The 20,635-nt window shown below is 43.7% G+C and overlaps 1 protein-coding gene across 1 annotated transcript; it reads left to right on the forward strand.

The window, feature by feature from the left end:
• Window positions 1-715: 715 nt before the first annotated feature.
• Window positions 716-19,209, forward strand: TMEM100 (transmembrane protein 100). Its single transcript, XM_035103834.2, has 4 exons — window positions 716-847; window positions 937-1,042; window positions 6,404-6,588; window positions 12,410-19,209. The coding sequence occupies exon 4, from the start codon at window positions 12,475-12,477 to the stop codon at window positions 12,877-12,879; it is 405 nt and encodes a 134-aa protein (XP_034959725.1). The 5' UTR covers window positions 716-847; window positions 937-1,042; window positions 6,404-6,588; window positions 12,410-12,474; the 3' UTR covers window positions 12,880-19,209.
• Window positions 19,210-20,635: the final 1,426 nt, after the last annotated feature.

Below are 20,635 nucleotides of genomic sequence, written 5' to 3' on the forward strand. Positions count from 1 at the left end.
ACTGAGGTCCAGCTCCGAGGGCCTTTTGGTGGTTCCCTTCCTGCAAGAAGTGAGGTTACAGGGAACCAGGCAGAGGGCCTTCTCGGTAGTGGTGCCCGCCCTGTGGAACGTTCTCCCATCAGATGTCAAGGAAATAAACAACTACCTGACTTTTAGAAGACATTTGAAGGCAGCCCTGTTTAGGGGAGTTTTTAATGTTTGATATTTTATCGTGTTTTTATTATTCTGTTGGGAGCCACCCAGAGTGGCCGAAGAAACCCAGCCAGATGGTCAGGGTGTAAATAATTATTATTTTTATTATGCATTTATATATGTTGGAAGCTGCTCAGAGTGGTTGGAGCAACCGAGTCAGATGGCGGGGAATAATAATAATAATATAGGCTGTCCCTAATTTCCATCAGAGAAATGTTGGAGGGAATGCTAATGTATGGGTTACACATGTGCAGCGGAACTAAATGTTAAACACCCTCCTCTGGGGAGTCACCTTCATTTCTGCAGGGCCCCTAAAATGAACCATTCTGAACTTTCTGTCTCTCCTCCCTATCTCAGAGTCAGGCAACAAAACAAAGGATCTATTTTCCTTTTCTCCTGCAAAACGTCCTTCTGCGGCGCCTCCCCCTTTTGCGCAGCCCCCCAATCAGGCCACGGCTGCCCATGATGAGCGTCTGTTCCCTCCCACACAACTTTCCTTTAATCCTGTGAAATTGTCTCCGGTCCCTTGATCTTTTCCTCTCCCACTTTTTTTTTTTTAAACTCCGGCTCAACAGTTTGTTTACGGTCCCTTGCTTCCCCTTCTTCTCGCGCTGCCGGACAAGTGTCTGCCCAGTGGCATTCCGAGCAAGCGAAGGTAAGCTGCGCGCACGGCTGGCTGGATTTTGTCCCTTTTTATTCTTATTTTTGTTCATTTTTTTATTTTTTATTTTTTTTCCCCTCCAGCTGTTGGTCGCGCTCGAGGGAGGGAGCGGAGCCCGAGAAGCGTCGGCGGAGATCTCCCAAGCATTTGCTGAATGGGAGAATATTCATCGCATCGGAGCTTTTGAAAGTGGGTCTATTTCTTTTCCTTCTCTCCTCGCTCCTGGTTTGCTTTTATATTTCGCCTTTTCTGCTTCTTAAAAGCGGGGGAAGTATTAGAGTGGCTGGGGAAACCCAGCCGGATGGGCGGGGAATGAATTTTATTATTATTATAGGTACCCCCGCCAACTCCAAATTTCATTTTTTCCTGGACTTTATATCAAAATGCCATGCTATGATAGTATAAGATAAAACGACGTTCTTTCTTTCTTATGAAACGACGTGATTGAGATAAACTTCGATGGTGGTGGTGGTGTTTAAATGAGAGATAAATCGGACAGCCAGCACTTTTCTTAATGGCTTGGGGGAACGAGACCACCCATCCCTTCAAGATTTCTTGGTTTCCTAGTCTTCTTATATTCTCCCCCTTTTCGGCTTCCAACAGTGCAATCGCCTGCCAGTCTCCTCAGAAGTAAGTCCCATTGTGTGCAGCGGGGCTTACTCCCGGGTAAGTATGCATAGGATTGCAAACGTAGGGTGACTTACTGGAGAGTAAGCCCCCATCGAACACTTATTTCTGAGCAGACACACATGGGACTGCAACTTATGGTTGCTACTGCTGTAATAACTGATTTTGAACCTCGAAAGAGAATTTCCTAAAAGTGAATACCCTGGGAGAACTAAGCCTGTATTTTCAGAACTGGCTTCTCTACCAGAATCATGGGAGACAGACCAAATGTATATATATAAAAACCCCATTCCCATTACAATCTTATTGCTGAGCCGAGGTCTCTGTCGCCTTGAGAAATATTATTAAATATTTTGCATTTCTCTTATGTTACTGTCCTAAAAGGGGAGGAAGGTAGGCTGTTTCTTTTCTCTCTCTTTTTAGCAGTTTTCATCCTGCAGCACACACAGGACCAGAGTGGTGTATTTTTTTTAAAAGATTAGGGGAAAAGTTGGGGGCGGGAGCATGAACTCCTGTTTACTTTTAATGCTTGGATTGTGGTGTACAATGACACCTCCCAGCACATCAAGTATGCAGGGCTATGCTGCTCAACAAAAGGATCTGATCCGGTAGACATGTGGCTCAAATCACCTGACATCAAATGATCAAAAAGTGTGTGTGTGTGTGTGTTTTGGGAGGGGGGATTGTGGTTGCCAAGGAAGGAGCAAGGGAGATGCGATGCCGTAGAAACTCTCTTGTACGTTACAATGTTCTTAAAAAGCAACAGGTTATCTATTTTATTTATTGGTGTGTGTTTTAAAGTGGGACTGTGGATAATTGGAAAAGCCATTTAACCTCCTCCTCCCTTCCCCAATACAAATACTACTGCTCTAATTATAGCATTAAGTGCTGCAAGCCCATGCAGTCTGTGTCAGGAGTAAGTTTCATGGGTAGAGCTTACTTCTGAGTAAGTTGCATGAGATTGCATTAAAACTGCAGGCAACTCTTACACCCAGCAAGGGTCTTCTTCTTGTTGTTTATTGTTTACTGGATCTTTGTATTTTTAAAGAGGAGCAAGGACCCAAGTGGCAATTCACATTCTTTCAAATGTTTGGAGTGTTACTAGTTAATCGTGGAGAGAGATTTACTCTGGGTGTGCTCAGTGACTTTCTCAGTGCTTCACATACCCCCAGGGCTACATCCTAGCCTGAAAACAGGTTCTGGGGGTGACCACAGAATTTTCTTGATTATCTTTGTTACTATGATTTAATGTTATGTAGCCCCAGGAATGTATAGGGCACACTATAGGAGACATAAATGCCCGGAGGACTTGCAATCTAGCTCATATAGTTCTTGTGGAGTATAAGGAGACATTTGAGAATGTATAGGAAGGTTGGTTGGAGGGAATCTTTCAGGTGATGGAGTGATGGTACTAGGGCAAATCTGAAGGGGGCTGAAGATAGAACCCACTCCTCACCCTCTACAGAATATCATAAGGTAGATCCACTTTTGTGGCCACAATCATCCTGCTCTGTCCGTAAAATTCTGCAGTGATTTAAATATTTGCAAAACCTTCCTGACGGGAGATGACAATGGGACAGGATGAATGCCTTAAGGACCATCACAGCATTCTGAAAAACCAGCTATTATCTAAAGGTGTAATTTATTTTCCCTGAACTTCATAGATTTGTCTGGGAAAGGAAGTCAGGGCCTGTGGAGCAACTGTACATGTGAAGCTGCTTCTTCCATTGAAATGAACAGGGTAGGCCATGAGGGTACAGAAGAGGCAGGCGTGTATTGGGGCTGCCCCAACAAATTGCTGGAGCAGAGCGAGGAAACATGACTCAGCAAAATAAAAGAAACACGACCCAGCAAAATAAAGGAGGCCCGTTTTGCACTACTATTTCAGTTGTTTAAGCTCTGGTAGAAATTCAGCTGTGTAGTTTCAAGAACCGCAATGGGAAAGGAAGGACAGATAAATGTTTTCCTCCAGTGACCACTGTTAAGGCTGCTCCTTTGGGATGTATCATGTGTGTTAGGAACATGGAGATTTGCTTTACAATGGTATCTTGGTTCTCAAACTTAATCCGTTCCGGAGGTCCGTTCCAAAACCAAAGCATTCCAAAACCAAGGCACACTTTCCCATAGAAAGTAATGCAAAATGGATTAATCCGTTCCAGACTTTTAAAAACAACCCCTAAAATAGCAATATAACATTAATTTTACTATCTAACGAGACTATTGATCCATAAAATGAAAGCAATAAACAATGTACTGCAGTCACGCAATCAATCAATCAATCAGTAGCTGAACTGGGTTCCACACAGACACACAAAAGAGCTGCAAAAACACCAAATATATAGCAAAAATGGACAGCCCTCAGCGTAACACTCAAAATGGAAGTGTGGCACTCAAAACAGAAGCATAACACTCAAAACGGAGCACATTCAACTTCCGAAAAAAGTTCGCAAACCGGAACACTTACTTCTGGGTTTGCAGTGTTTGGGTTCCAAGTTGTTTGAGTACCAAAGCGTTTGAGAACCAAGGTACCACTGTATATCAGAACCACTAGTTCATCAGTCCTGTGTACACTGACTGACTGGGAGTGGCTGTCCGGGGTTTCAGGCAGGAGTCACTCCCAACCCTACCTCGAACTGCCAAGGATCGGGACCTTCTGCCTGCCAAACAGATGCTCTGCTACTGAGCTACTAACGGTCAGGGTGCTGAATGTTGCTCTTCCTCTTGAATATCCCACACCTTTCCAGCTTGCGCCGGCTGCCGTGTTGAAATGGCCCTAACAATCCCTCGCAACCACACATGCGTACCAAAGGAATGTCGAGTAAGCTTAGTAACAAATCTTTTGCTGGTTCAGAAGGTTAACCCGGCTGCCTGGCGGTTTCACAGCTGTTGCTCCTGTTGACAATCGCTTTGGCTCTCTCTTGGCTGAGACGTGTCACGGAAAAGTGTCTGGCTCGCCGAAGTGCAGGTGGCTGAAGAAATCTCTTAAACATGTTGCATTTAAACAGGGTCCTCTCCTAAAAAGATCCCCACTCTTCCTGCTGTTGCCACCCAATGGGGCATGGCTTAGGGCTGGGGTGTTTGCTAGGAAGGAATAATTTTTTCATAATTGTGTGTGTGTGTGTGTCCGTGTGTATTCTAGACACAACCTGTGGAGGATCCTGCAATCTAACTTGAGTGTTGTGCTTCTTCCTGCACTACCTCGGGGATTTTTCTGACCAAGGATGGGGGATATCTGTTGCCAAGGCATCCTTGAAACTATAAACAATTATTTCAACGGGCAACAATGTTTTCAAGCGTTGCTTATCCCATTCTACGATAATTGCATTTCTGTATTAAAACAAGCTCTTTTCCGCTGCAGCAGACCCTCCAACATTTCTGCGATGAAAATAGCGATGTCCTATTCCATAATAATAATAATAGTAATAATAATTGTATTGCTTATACCCCACCCATCTGACTGGGCGGCTTCCAAGATGTATAAAAACATAATAACACATTAAACAACTTCCCTAGAAAGGGCTGCCTTCAGATGTCTTCTAAAGGTTGTATAATTACTTAACTCCTTGGCTCGGGGGTGGCATAATTGCATATACCCTCCAATGTTTCTCCGCTGAAAATGGGGATGTCCTAAAGAAAAGTGGAACATTTTAGGATCAAATCAGAAACTGGGACAGCTTCTGTAAATCTGGAACTTTCCCTGGAAAATAGGGACACTTGGAGGGTCTTCTGCAGCAACAGACTGCCACATTTGTTTTCAATAACTTTTAAAAATAATAATCTTGCCAACATTATTTCTCCACCTTCCTGCTGCTGCTGCCGCTAAATGGGGTATGGCTTGGGAAAGAAAGAAAAAATTCATAACGGGTTTGTGTTCACCTCTACATGTGGTAATTCCCTCCTTATTTCAGACAAAGCGATACATCCGTATATCACAATGTTTAGCTGGTGATATACATTGTGATGTTGATAACCAGGTATCTCCCAGCCCTACTCCAGTGCTGGGTTTCTTCCTGCACAGAGGGCAATGCAAGCCTTTAATTACAACTACTGCAGGGACGTGTGGTTAGGGAAAAGGCAATCATAGAATTGTAGAGTTGGAAGGGCCCCAAACGGCCATCTAGTCCAACCCCCTGCAATGCTGGAATCACTCGTGTTTCCTGTTCTCCCGGTGGTTGCCTCTGAGCTGTTGCTACTCCCCCCCAAAAAAAAAAAGATCTGATTTTTGGACAGTGGCGGGGAAGTGTGAGTTAGTGCTCGCTTTCACGCACAGTCACCATACAAATCAGAGTGAATTCTTATTAAATAGGCAGCGTGACCTCATTGCCCTGAAAACAGATCAGGTTGAACGCTGTGAAGCAACAGAACCTTTCTTACATGGAATGCTATTGAATGGTTCATATAACTATATATTTCTTTTTTAATATTTTTTTGTTTGATTTTAGAAAATGTAAACATTCAACAAGAAACAATTCAATATCCAAATATCGAGATTGCTCTGAATCCCTTGACTTCCCCCCATCCCTTCCATGGGTCCTAATTGTAATATTTACAACTGCATATCAATACTATCCAAGTTTTATCCTTCCAAATTTTGGCATTCCAGCCTAGTCCATCAACTTGGTTTGCCATTCTTTTCTGGTTGGGGTTATTTCTTCCTTCCTTTTCTGGGCTAATAGCACCCGTGTGGCTGTTGTCGCATACACATAAACACTCTTTTCTGATCCTTTGACATCTTGGTACCTGTAATTCCTTATAAGAAGGCTTCTGGTTTTTAAACAAAAGTTATTTAAAACATTTTTTTCTTCATTTCATTATATATCATCTCCTAGAATTTTTTTTATTACTTTGCACGTCCACAACATATGATAAAACGTACCTTCGTATAACTATATAGTTCTAACATCACATCTTCTTCCTTCCTAGGTCACCTCTCTATCTGGTCCTCTGTCTGGTTTTAAAAGGAAAAGGAAGCTGCATAAAAACGATTTATTTCTGGTGTTTGGGAGAAGAGGTGGTGGCGGGAAACCCAGCGAAGATTTCCAGAACATACCCTCGAGTTTATCTCTTTGCTCACCGAGCCACGCCGTCATGGACTTCCTATGGATGAGGTAGGTGGATACAGTTGGCAGTGTGTTGGTTGCCTGCTGTTTCTTAATTTTGGAAGCAAACAGGAGGATCTCTCTTGTTGACAGCTGGAGCTACCTAAAGTAATATGCAATCCCAAATAGGTGCTGTGTGCCCCCTTTTCTCCCTCTGCCTGGGCAACTTGTGGAAATAAAAGCTGTCAAAACAGCAGGAGAAGGGACAGGAAAGCAGGTGTGTGTGCTTTAGAGTTGAATGGCAGAGCTTTACCAAACACAAGCACACAGATCTGCCTGTCCCTTCTCATTTGCAAAGATGCTCGGGCAGCTTACTTAACTGGGAGTAAGTGCACTAAACTCATGTACAGGTGCAGGGTACAAGAAGTGCAGGGTATTAATTATTATTATTATTATTATTATTATTATTATTATTATTATTGGAATAGGGTGTCACTATTTTTGTTGGAGGGTATGATAAAGCACTACTGGGTCACTGCCACCAGAGCTATATGTGGAACCCCCAAGGCAATTCTGTTCTGAGATGCCTCTAGCCTCCTGAGCTGTAACTCTGGAAAGATATGCAGGAATCTATATCATTCTATGACATAGCTAAACCCACAGAGCCTTTTAAGCTAGGTAGACTTGTGGCACCTATGCCACAATTTGGGCATCCCTACCATAAAGTGATTTCCAAGAGATGCATCTATAGTGGAACCTCGGTTTATGAATTTTCGGTTTACGAACGCCGCGGACCCGTCTGGAACGGATTAATTCACTTTCCATTACTTTCAATGGGAAAGTTTGCTTCAGTTTATGAACGCTTCAGTTTATGAACAGACTTCCGGAACTAATTACACCCATGCTTCGGGTTAAGTACACTTCAGGTTGAGTACTCCGCAGACCCGTCTGGAACAGATTAATCCACTTTCCATTACTTTCAATGGGAAAGTTCGCTTCAGTTTATGAACGCTTCAGTTTATGAACAGACTTCCGGAACCAATTGTGTTCATAAACCGAGGTACCACTGTATTCAAGAATCAGATGGGCAACTTCTAGCTGCCCTTTATATGTTGCATGCATGCCTGGATAGCTCCACTACTACTAGTAATAATAATAATAATAATAATAATAATAATAATAATAATAATAAATATATTATTTATTCCCCATCCATCTGGCTGGGTTTCCCCAGCCACTCTGGGTGGCTCCCAACATAACACTAAAACAGAATAAAACTTCCCTAAACAGGGCTGCCTTCAGATGTCTTCTAAAAGTCAGATGGTTGTTTATCTCCTTGACATCTGATGGGAGGGCATTCCACAGGGTGGGTGCCACTACCAAGAAGGCCCTCTGCCTGGTTCCCTGCAACCTCCCTTCTCCCAGTGAGGGAACCTCCAGAAGGCCCTCAGTGCTGGACCTCAGTGTCCGGGCTGAACGATGGGGGTGGAGACGCTCCTTCAGGTTTACTGGGCCGAGGCCGTTTCGGCCTTTAAAGGTCAGCACCAACACTTTGAATTGTGCTTGGAAACATACTGGGAGCCAGTATAGGTCTTTCAAGACCGATGTTATATGGTCTCTGGGGCCATTCCCAGTCACCGGTCTAGCTGCCACAATCTGGATTAGTTGTAGTTTACAGATCACCTTCAAAGGTAGCCTCACGTAGAGCACATTGCTGTAGTGCATTTCCTACACTCTTTCCTATGCCAAGGAAGCCCCCTTTTTGTGTGTGCATGGTCTCGCATCCCTCAGCATTGCTGTCGTAGAACCATAGAATTGTAGAGCTGGAAGGGACCAACCCTCTTGCAATGCAGGAATATTGACCTCAATATGGGACTCAAACCCACAACCCTGAAATTAAGATTCTTATGCTCTACTGACCGAACCGTCCCATGTTCAAGACCTGTAATGTTATAGCTGCATGATGGGGAATGCTGCTTTCATGGCACTGCTATAAAGTGTGAGCTAGTTGATATAATGAGGCGGCTGCAGGCCTGACTCTCATATAGCCCCTCATTCTTGGCAATTCCTTTCCATCATGGATGGACATACCTGCCAAGTTCCGGCCTGAGAAATAAGGGACTGGACCGGAAGTAGCAAACCGGAAGTAGCGCTGCCGCCATTTTGGAACTGGGCGGAGCATGCTCAGAAGCGACTTTTGATGCTGCTCTGCCCTGTTCCAAAATGGCCGCCACACCAGAAGTCGCGCTGCAGCCATTTTGGAACTGGGCAAAGCAGCATCAGAAGTCGTTTCTGAGCATGCCCCGCCCAGTTCCAAAATGGCCATCGCGCCAGAATAAACCGGGGGGGAAACAAAAAAATCCGTTTTTTTCGGCTGGGGATAGCTGGAAAAACGGGGGTTTCCCGGGGAATACGGGAGACTTGGCAGCTATGTGGATTGATAAGTGATAGAAAGCCTTTGGGGTTGGTTTTTTTTGGGGGGGGGGGAAACCATCTTTCCCTATGGAGGGTTCCTGCCCATTGTTCTGCTTTACAGAGCACAGTCCTCTGCTTGAAGGCATCCTCTATTTAAAGGGCTGCTCTTTCCAGTTCAAGTCCATTTTAAAGACAAATGACCTTAAAAGGGAAGGACAGGGCTCTTGAATTTGCCCATCAAAAGTTAGCAGCTAGACAACAGACTTGGTGGTCGTGTTGCTTAAAGAGAAGCGATCCATTCGGTGAAAAGAGGTGTGTGTACTAGGCATAAAAGGGCAAAGGAACTACATGGTATATGAACCCAAATTGTCCAAAATAGAACTGGATCATCCTTCTGTGCTAACAAAGGTCTTAGTTAGATTCCCTCTGGTTGGCTGCTACATCTACATGGCACATAGCTTGTGGTGATATCACCTGCAGCAATACACTTTACAGCATACTCACTGTGATGAAGAAACTTGTCAGGGCGTGATAAGGTCCGTTTTACTATGACTTTAATCGTCTTCAATTCACCTACAGTAATTGAAAATTCGTTGAGATTGTGCAATGGTTCAGAGGGTTAGATATCTGTGGTGAACCTCGAAACTAGCTGGGGTTTTTCTTGAAAGAAGCATGGAAGAATATCCAGAACAATGCCACATTTTTTCCATTTTTAAAAAAGGTTTCCAAAAACAAAAACACAATTTTTGACGCGCGCGCACACATACACATGTTTACATTAAACCATAGTCCATATCAGTACCTTTATGGGGTTCCCTGAAGCCCCAGACCTCCCCCCACCCCTCCCTTGGCTTCCAAAAATTATCTTTCTTTTTTAACTGCATCTAATTACATTTATCTAAATTGCTACACTTCCATTTTATCCGTTGTCGTTTTAAATTACAAGTGCTATGTTAATCCTGCTAACTTTTAAAAATGTTTACAGTGTTCTTTAATATATTCTATAAAGTTATGCCATTCTTTGTTGAATTTATTATCCTCTTGGTGCCTGATCTTCCCAGCCAGCCTTGCCATTTCCGCTTAGTCCATCATCTTCATTATCCATTCTTCTTTCGATGGGGTTCTTCTTTCCATCCCTGGACAAATAGCATTCTTGCCACTGTCGCCGCATACATAAACAGTACTTTCTCATCCTTCGGTAATTCTTCTCCTGTTATACCTAATGAGAAGGTCTCTGGTTTTTCAACAACAGTTATTTTAAACATTTTTTTCAGTTCATTATAAATCATTTCCCAGAAGGCCTTTGCTATTTTACAAGTCCACCACGTGCCACATTTTTAACAAGAAGAAAGAAAAAAAATTCTCTCAAAAACTAATACTGGTCAGATCGTCACTCATCTCTCTAACACCATGTAGCAACACAGAAAAGCAAGATTTGTCATCAAGAATGGTGTCGTCGTTGTCCCCATGCATTCCACTCTTAAGTGGAAACAAAATGGCCTTAAAGGGTTTTTTCTAAGAACAACTTAAAATGGAAGTGCACAGAGAAGTAGTTGCAACAATCTCCACATACACTCAAAGAATCTGAAATCAGAATTAATACTTGTAGAAAACGAGCTTGTGTGTGTGTGTGTGTGTGTGTGTGTGTGTGTGTGTGTGTGTGTGTGCAAGGAATGCTTGATAAGCAGTTAAGCAAGCTTGAACGCTGCTGGGCCCTAGGAAACTGCAAATGAATCTTTGGGCTTGCTTGCTTGCTTGCTTGTTGTTGTTGTTGTTTAGTCGTGTCCGACTCTTCGTGACCCCATGGACCAGAGCACGCCAGGCGCTCCTGTCTTCCACTGCCTCCCGCAGTTTGGTCAAACTCATGTTAGTAGCTTTGAGAACACTGTCCAACCATCTCTTCCTCTGTTGTCCCCTTCTCCTTGTGCCCTCCATATTTCCCAACATCAGGGTCTTTTCCAGGGAGTCTTCTCTTCTCATGAGGTGGCCAAAGTATTGGAGCCTCAGCTTCAGGATCTGTCCTCCCAGTGAGCACTTAGGGCAATGCTCTTCATATATAGAAGCCATAAGGGTTTCAATTTCATTAATTTACACGATAAAGTAGACTGCATTTTAAAGTTGCCTCTGAGTGTTAAAACTGTTTATGGCTGAGATATATGTGTCTATGAAATGTGAATGTATCTTTCCCTCTAAGAACAAATTTAGGTAACTTTTGCTAATCAGTTTTGAAGCAAAAATAAGGTGTTGGTTTCTATAAATCCAAGGTGGAGAGAGAGTCTCCCTTGGTATGTAGATATATATGTTGATAAGTTAAGAGAGAGAAAGAATTAAAAAATCAGGATAACTGTCAAGGAACTATGAACTTCCAGACTTGGGCTGTGTATTTATTTTTCTCTGGCTCCAGTGAGAGACCAACAGTGTTTGAAGCTGTGGACACAGAATGTTAGCCACAATCCATATTTATCCTGTGGTTTCTTGAAAAATATTGCTGTTTGATCAAACCAACCCTCAAATCAAACCAGCTTCCATTTGATTCAAATAAGTAAGCTGCGGTTAAGCTGAGGTGTATAGCAATTGGGTGGAGACATCCAAAACACTGGTATGTACATCAACATGAAAGTGCAACTTGAAACACAACCTCTCTGCATTTCTGTTGAATTAAGGGTAGCAAAAATGAATTGAACCAATGCCCAAACTTTAACATTTAAAAACTTTACGTGCAGAAACGTATAGTTCTAGATCAGGCATAGGCAAACTCTGCCCTCCAGATGTTTTGGGACTACAACTCCCATCATCCCTAGCTAACAGGACCAGTAGTCAGGGATGATGGGAGTTGTAGTCCCAAAACATCTGGAGGGCCGAGTTTGCCTATGCCTATTCTAGATGAATTAAAACATAATATTTACAGTCACATGGGCTTACAGTCTCTTCATCTAGCTTCCAAACAACCGTATTTTCCTTCCTTTCCAGAGCTCAGCACTCAGCCTTCTGTATCTCAGTTAGGCCATGCCTTGCAGCGCCTATGAGAGATTTCCTCATACTTTCTCCTGCAGCTTCGCTCTCTTTCTTTCAAGCCGCGAAGAAGCACTCCAACACTCTATGCAACTTAGCAGTGTTCACAGTGGAGTCTAAAACACAGTCATCTTGCTTCACATAAAATGGAGTCTCTCTTTCACTAGACGGTCCCTTGTGACCAACATTAGCCAATCCCATGAGAACTATTAGAGAACTCTAGAATTCAGTTGCCAACCAAATTTAAGCACATAATAATGCATGCAAGCACTTACAATTTCAGTGAATTAAATGACCGTACTTAACCATTTCAAATTGCTAATGTGTGCATAGCCTTTGTTGTTGGCTGTTGAGCCTACGGAGAGAAGAAATTCCAAAGTTTCAACCCGTTGTCTGGGTGAATCATTCTAAAATCCACCCTCAAACACTCACCCATTCCAATACTTTCTCCCCCTTTCCACAGCTGAAAGGTTTTCAACAGCACCCGGTCTACCTCCAGCAGTGCAAAATCCAACCCGAAGTTGCAAGATGACCGATGAGCCCATCAAAGAGATCTTGGGAGGTTCCAAATGTCCTCAATGTGCAACGCTGGAAAAGTGCAACAACAATGACTGCAGGGTGACAGCTGTGCCTCTGGTGAGCGAGTGCCGGCTGACAGCCGCCACGGGGGGAGCTGAACTCTCCTGCTACCGCTGCACGATCCCGTTTGGGGTGGTGATCCTCATCGCAGGGGTGGTGGTCACAGCTGTGGCGTACAGCTTCAACTCCCATGGATCCATCATCTCCGTGCTTGGGCTGGTCATACTGTCCTCCGGACTCCTTTTGCTGGTGTCGAGCGCGTTGTGCTGGAAAATCCGACAGAGGAGCAAGAAGACAAAGAGGCGAGAAAGCCAGACAACTCTAGTGGCAAATCAGAGGAGCCTGTTTGCTTAGAACGGAACAGAACTGCAAGCGAATAGTGATGGGGGGAGAGGTGGATCACGGAACGGACGAGCCTATTTATTTGCAGTTGGGCTGCAGGATTTTATTAATGGCTGGATCGGATTTATTAAAAAATAGGAGCTAAAACGCACTTAACAGTTCAGGAGTCCTTGGTATCTGTTTAATCGCAAGCCTGCTTCAAGATGCACTAGGGTTGGTGTTTTGCGTTGGGTTTTCGTCGTCCTCTTCTCTTTCAGCTTACTTCCGCCTTTCAGTTACCCGACTTGCATTGCAACGGTCAAATGTCAATGTTTTCATTCTTTGAGGGGTGGGAGGGAGTTTTGTAGTGCCATTGTGGCCAAGCACCCAAGTAAGGAGCCCCAGATGGAAAAATGTAGCCTGGTCAAAGTTAGCGGCAGGAAGCTGATAAGGCACACCTGAAAAATTCGATCGCTTGACAGGAGCCAGGTAACCCACAATGGGCAGTTCTCTATTTTGGGGTAGAATTAACATGTTTCATATGCCTGCATGTGAGAGAAGCCTGGTTTGATTTTTCCTTTCCTGAGAAGTAGTGTCTGAAAAACGTGGGGCAAGGTGTACGGACAGTTTTATTTATTCATTATTAAATTTATAGCCTGCCCTTCCTCCAGAGGCTATGTAACCTGTCAGTGTTGATTTGCCATAAATTTGGAAGGGACCATGGCTGCATCTTATGTGGGGTTGGCAGGGAAAGGGTCAAATGCCCCCCCCAACAGCTGCCTCTGTGCTTCAAATTCCTCTAGAAAAAGTAGCCGTCACTCCTTTGTTTCGGGCGTTCCTGTGCAAATCAGGGGTAGGGAACCTGCAGGGACCTCCAGATGTTATAAGACTCCAAATCCCATCAGCCCCAGACAGCGTGACCAATGTTCAGGGATGATGGGAGTTGTAGCCCCAAAGCAGCTGGAGGGGGATAGGTTCCCCAGCTCCGGTGTTTCAATCCCATCTTCCGAATTAAATAAAAAAGTTGCACAGCATGCCATGTTAAATTCATGTTTGTTTGCTTTGACTGTTGAAAACTGTCCTCCTTGCCATCGCTCAGGAAAGCAGCCTTGACATGCTACTTTCCTCTTTCCAAGGTAACGAGAACTCCCCTGCCTGCCACTCTTGCCCACTCCAAAAAGACACTAGCTGCCATCCAAGGTAATAGCAACAGACCCACCAAGTGTCCTTAATTTTCCAGGGACAGTCACAGATCTACAGAAGCCGTCCTGTTTTTTTTATTTGATCCTGGAACATCCGCTTTTCCTTAGGGCAGACATCCTTATTTTCATCAGATAAATGTTGGAGGGTTTGGAATAGGACATCCCCAGGGTTTGTTTGTTTTTCCAGCCGGAACTCGGCTCCGGCCCCTCTCAGGTGGGCGCCATTGCCATTATAAGAGAACAAGGAAGGTGTCCATGGTGAGTTCTGGCACCTCTTTTTCTAGAAAAATAGCACTGGACCGTCCCCATTTTCATCGGAGATGTTTTGGACAGTACGGAATAGGGTGTCCCTATTTTCCTTTGGAGAAATGTTGCAGGGTATGTAGCAAATATTTGGACACTACTGGAGAAGATTATCAAGAAAAATCAAGGACGTGACCCAGTGGTGCCAGGGACCTGCCGCTTAGCACTATTTTTCAACAGGCGACAAGCCCATGGACCAGCTTCTCCCTCCGACATGATGCCCTCTAGATGATGTTGGACTCCCTGCAGCTCCAGCCAGCATGGCCATCACTAGGGATGATGGGACTAGGAGTCCAGCAACACCTGGATTGCAGCAGCTTGGGAAAACTGTCATATGAGTACATGGCTTTGACTTCTATATGTAGAGCTGGGGCTCCTCTCCCCTCTCCAAGGAACTGTGATAGCTGCATCAGCCCCGTTCTTGGGTATCAGCTCAGCTCTCCATTTTGTTCCCATGACGTTTATCTGTGGTACTTCGTAAAGAGTAATATTGATTTTCTTTTCTTTTTTTAAATGATTATTTTATGTGGGGGAGGGGCGGGTTTGCTATTGTTTAGACCAGTGTTTCCCAACCTTGTGCCTCCAGCTGTATTTGGACTACAACTCCCATCATCCCTAGCTAGCAAGACCAGTGGTCAGGAATGATGGGAATTGTAGTCCGAAAACAGCTGGAGGCACAAGGTTGGGAAACACTGGTTTAGACACAGGGTGCTCTCTCTGTACTTATTAGCCCAAAGTAAACAGAAAGGTATGTTTATAGCTTTTTTTTAAAAAAAGTGACCTTTTTTTGTAAGTTAACTATTATAACACTGTCATACTTAGCACTTTGGGGTGGTTTTGATATTTTAAAAAAATGGTTTCTAAAAATTGTACCCTCTATTTTAAAATAATAAACCATCTCTGCTGCTAAAGCATAAGAGAACCTAGTCATTTGCATCCTGTTCTGGAGCTTTTTGCCATCAAAGACAATCGCTGCAAATAGGTGGATTCTCTTTGTGATGCTCATCCCAGCTCCATTGAACGGGATGGCTGCATCTCATACAGGAGAGGAATCTCAGTGCCATCCAGGACATTTAGTTGGCAATAGTTAAAGCACGTCAAAGGTAGGATAGGGCCTTTAGCCAGGCCTGAGTGCTTCTTTTTATAATTATTTATTTTTATAAATCACAAATAAATAAAAATAAAAATGTACACCCCGCCACCGAGACCATTCCATTGTAACTATCCAACCTCCCAAAACTTCAACACCTCTCGCGATGGTTTGACCCCTTTCCGTTTTAACAGTATAAATTCTACAAACATCTTCCGTATCTCTTCGAAATCATTTCTCCTGCGTATTCCCCATCTTACCTTAATGGCACGTGTTAATTTATCTTTAATAGCCAGATCCCACACCTCTTTATACCATTCTTCCATTTTATATTCTGCTTGCCTCTTCCACCTCCTAGCTATCATAATCCGTGCAGCTGTCAATAAATTTGTGAGCAGGTCCTTCATAGCCGGGAATTATGTTCACATGTAGTGGGGGTGTAAATATGTACAATTTTTCTGGGAAATGGTGTTTAAGAAGATAACAGAAATCACTGGGTTAAAGCTGACCGAAAGTCCAGAGATTGCATTATTATCAATTTGCAATGGGGTGGAAGGCTCACAGGCTATGAAGGCCTGAGTGCTTCTTAAGCTGTGGATAACTTTCTTTTTGCACCTTTAAACGCTGAACCTTATCTTCTGTAACTCATTCATGGAACTCACTGGCAAAGGATGTGACCGTGGTTGGTAGGTAATATGCTGTTTTAAATGGGGAATTGGTTGAGGATGGAACTCAATTTAATATGTAGATTATATATTATAAATTACATGTTATAAATTTGAAGGAAGCGCCTTTGATTTGTGTTGTGGCATCTTACATGGTAGAAAACAAGGTAGAAATGGATGTTGGGCATCTGTAGGGTGCTTACATTTATAGGGTACGGACGTGGAGGTTTTGCTGCCATGTTGTTAATGATTTAAAAGCACTCTCTTGGATAGAAACAAGATGCTCTGCATTGACCAAGTTTCAAAACCATGCACCAAAGCACATGCCCTTGATTGCTACTCACTTCTTCCAAATGAATGAAACTCTGAAGCCTATCATTGCACAGTTGGCTAGTTTATGTTTATACTGTATATTGCTTCCCACCAGTGCCTTTCTTCTGAGGAAAAAAGTGTGGGAACTCGCCACCAAGTTCATTTGTTCATTTATTGCGGGCCCAATCACAGTGCCACCCCCACCCCACCCCACCCCCCAGGCAGCGGCTAAATGTAAGGTGTGTTTAATAAACTCAAACAGACAATGATCTAGATTAGAAATGACCACAACTTTATTTATTACAGGTCTTCTTTGGCGATTACTCGTAGCTGAGTAAGATTGTCTTCCATAAACATGGTTTTAACAGTGACTGTGGAGGCCAATTCTGGATCCACAAAGTGGGTACATATGTTTCCAGGTGGGAGTTGATCACGGTGAGGGTTTGCCAAGCGTGCCTTCCTCTTGGCATGTTTCTCCCTTTCATCCTGGCTTCGAGTGTCTTCAAAGCCCATGACACCTTTGGTAAAGGCTGTTTTCCAACTGGAGCGCTCGCAGGCAAGTGTTTCCCAATTGTTGGTGTTTATACCACATTTTTAATTTTTTTTTTGCCTTGAGACAGTTTTTAAACCTCTTTTATTGACCACCAGCATTACGCTTCCCATTTTTAAGTTCGGAATAGAGTAGTTGCTTTGGAAGACGATATTCAGGCATCCGCACAACATGACCAGTCCAACGAAGTTGATGTTGAAAAACCATTTACAGGTATAGGCAGATTTTCAGCTCAGGCATTGGGTGTATATCTGTTCCAGCCCCCGAAACAAACAAAAAAAAAATCAATTATTTAATTTTTTTTAAAGGTAAAGGGATTCAGTTCCCCTGAGTTCCTACTGGGGGGGAAAAAACACCCAGCTTCCCACAAATGGAGGTGTTCTGAAGCTATTCTATAATAACGAAATGCAGAATATCCCCTTATCCCTTGCACAGCACTGTTCAAGCTTATTTTAAAAATTCATATACCCACACGTATATACCCCTCATAGCCGAGATCCCTGGCCTTGTAAAGTGGAAGTTGTGATTTAAATAGAGCAGGCGATACCTATGGGAGGGGATGTTTAGAGTCAGTATTTGTGTTGCTACACTCCGCTGTTACCAGACGCTATAATAAAATCGCTTGCATCAGAGGAAAGCTGACCACACATCTTAGCACTTTTCATAGCTCGGACTTAATCACGGCAGGAAGCTTTCCTGCTACTAGGGGAACATATTGCGTCACCAGAACATCTGACGCGGGTATCGTGTGTCAATCACTTTGCTTAAGGTCATTAAAAATATTAGGGGGTGTCCTCTTACAATATAAAGCCTTTGCACGGAGCGACAATTAACGGGGCCCGTAGCAATGACAAATAATTGAACAGGTGGATTGAAAATAAACGTCTCTCCCGTTCGTAGCGTGGAAAGTGATTTAACATCAGCAAGACTCCGCAAACCGATCTGTTGCTGAAGGGACAGCATTTAGCAGGTTTCAGTATGGGAAATAAAAATGATACCTTCCGACGCTGTCCCCCCCCCCCCCCCGTCCCTTTCCGTTCTGCCAACACCAAGTCATTTACTTAGTGCAGCAACCTGCTTTAGTCATATTTTGAGTTTAGACACACTGAAAACTCAATTGGGAGTCTGACATTAGCTCCTCCCCCGCTCCAACTGACACAGGTTTTTTTTTAAGCAAAAAATTCATTTTTATTACAGTTTTTTTAGGTTACAAAAGTATGTGCGCTGTCTCTTACCCCCAACCCCCCCCCCCCCCGGATTATAGAGTCTTTTCTGTAGATCAGTTACATTCAATGTGAGACATTACGGGTGTATATACAGTATAGGTTTGGGGGAGAAGAGAGGGTGGGGTGCTAAAAATTGCCTTCTTTTACTTAGTGTATGTTTGGGGTGTGTGTGTGTGTTGATGTTGATATGATACAGCCAAGCTTGCCCAGGATGTGGACCTCATCCCACGATTGCCTCTCTTCAGTGGTTTTTGTGAGGCTCCAAAAATTTCCTAAACCTGTTTCACGAGACATGATTGCACATGGCAAGGTGGCGAGAAACCGTCCTCTTTAGTTGACTGGCATTTAATAACCTCGTGTGCAAATCACCTTGAGACAGTTGTTTAGCTATTAATAAATCAAGGGTGATTATGGTGGTGGTGATAATTAATCAGAGGAGGAGAGTTTTGCTTCTATCTCTCTGTGTGTGCATGTATATGGGATAAGGTAAAGGTAAAAGGTAAAGGACCCTTGGACGGCTATGTCCAGTCAAGGAGACTATGGGGTTCATAGAATCATAGAGTTGGAAGAGACCACAAGGGCCATCCAGTCCAACCCCCTGCCAAGCAGGAAACACCATCAAAGCATTCTTGACATATGCCTGTCAAGCCTCTGCTTAAAGACCTCCAAAGTAGGAGACTCCACCACACTCCTTGGCAGCAAATTCCACTGCCGAACAGCTCTTACTGTCAAGAAGTTCTTCCTAATGTTTAGGTGATATCTTCTTTCTTGTAGTTTGAATCCATTGCTCCGTGTCCGCTTCTCTGGGGCAGCAGAAAACAACCTTTCTCCCTCCTCTATTGCAGCTCCCTCCTCTATTGCGGGTTGCGGCGCTCATCTCACTTTCAGGCCTAGGGAGCCAGCATTAGTCCACAGACAGCTTTCCGGGTCATGGGGCCAGCATGACTAAACACTTCACAACAGAACACCGTGATGAAAACCAGAGCGCACGGAAATGCCATTTACCTTCCCGCTGCAGCAGTGCCTATTTATCTACTTGCACTAGTGTGCCTTCAAACTGCTAGGTTGGCAGGAGCTGGGACAGAGCAACAGGAGCTCACTCCGTTGCAAGGATTTGAACCGCCGACCTTCTGATCGGCAAGCTCAAGAGGCTCAGTGGTTTAGACCACAGCACCACCTGCATCCCTGCTTTTGGGGAGACACACTCACCACTGGAATGTGGGCCCTGGAGAGCTGACCAAGGGTAAATCATAGAATCATAGAATTGCAGCCTTGGAAAGGGACCATGAGGGGTCCTCTAGTCCAACTGCCTGCAATGCAGGAATATTTTGCCCAACACGAGGCTCGAACCCACAACCCTGAGATTAAGATTCTCGTGCTCTACCAGCTGAGCTACTCAAATGAAGCCTTTGAGATGAGAGAGAGAGAGAGAGAGAGAGAGAGAGAGAGAGAGAGAGAGAGAGAGAGAGATTGCCAAACCCTGATCTAAAGCACACATATTTTGGCTTTGCTTAAAAATAAACAAATCAAGAATTCACAGTGGCTAACAACAAAAATATGAAAAAATAATAAAATTCCTTCAGTAGCACCTTAAAGACCAACTAAGTTTTTATTTTGGTATGAGCTTTCGTGTGCATGCACACTTCATCAGATACACTGAAACAGAACCCACCAGACCCTTATGTATATTCAGAGGGTGGGGGTGATGGTAATGGGTGATGGGCTGAAAGGAGTGGTAAACCTGTTGATGACTGTTAACGACTGTTAATGACTGCAATTGGTCTTGTGGGGGTGGGGGAAGCAAGGGCTGAGGTGCTAAGGAAAGCTTGATCATGTATAATGAGATAAGAATCCTATGTCTTTGTTCATTCCAGGTGGCTCCATGGTTTTAAGCTTGCTAATGAGTTGCAACTTCTCTTTCCAGTCTGTTTCTGAAATTTTTCTGTAATAAAACAGCTGCTTTGAGATCTTGTATAGAATGTCCTGGGACAAAAATATGATAAAAGTACAACATTGCTAATCGTGCCAAGTTATTTGTTTGTTCAAAAGTAAGTCTAAATGAATGCAATGCATTGGAAGGATAACTTGGGGAGGGATTGCAGCTCCAAGACTTTTTAAAGTGCACGAGTGATGATGTCATCTGCCATGTGACTGATGGAGGCTCCTTGCTCGGGGAAATGAATGAGGTGAAAGTGAGGTTTTTCGAACTATGCCAGATTAATGGAGAAGAAGTAGGAGGAGGGAAATAATCACGAAGAGGCCGGATACTTGGTTTCTTTCTGACAGCACACAAGCAGTTTATACAAGAGCATTTCTTTGCCAGGTTGTTTGGATTTCTAAAGAAAAGCGAAAGGTTTCATTTCAGCTGGCTGGAGCTCTCTGGTGAAAGTTCAATCGGTTTTACGAGTGGAATTTATTCCATAAACGTTTGTACAAAGGCT

This window comes from Zootoca vivipara, chromosome 2, assembly GCF_963506605.1.
Source record: "Zootoca vivipara chromosome 2, rZooViv1.1, whole genome shotgun sequence".
Lineage (NCBI taxonomy): Eukaryota > Metazoa > Chordata > Lepidosauria > Squamata > Lacertidae > Zootoca > Zootoca vivipara.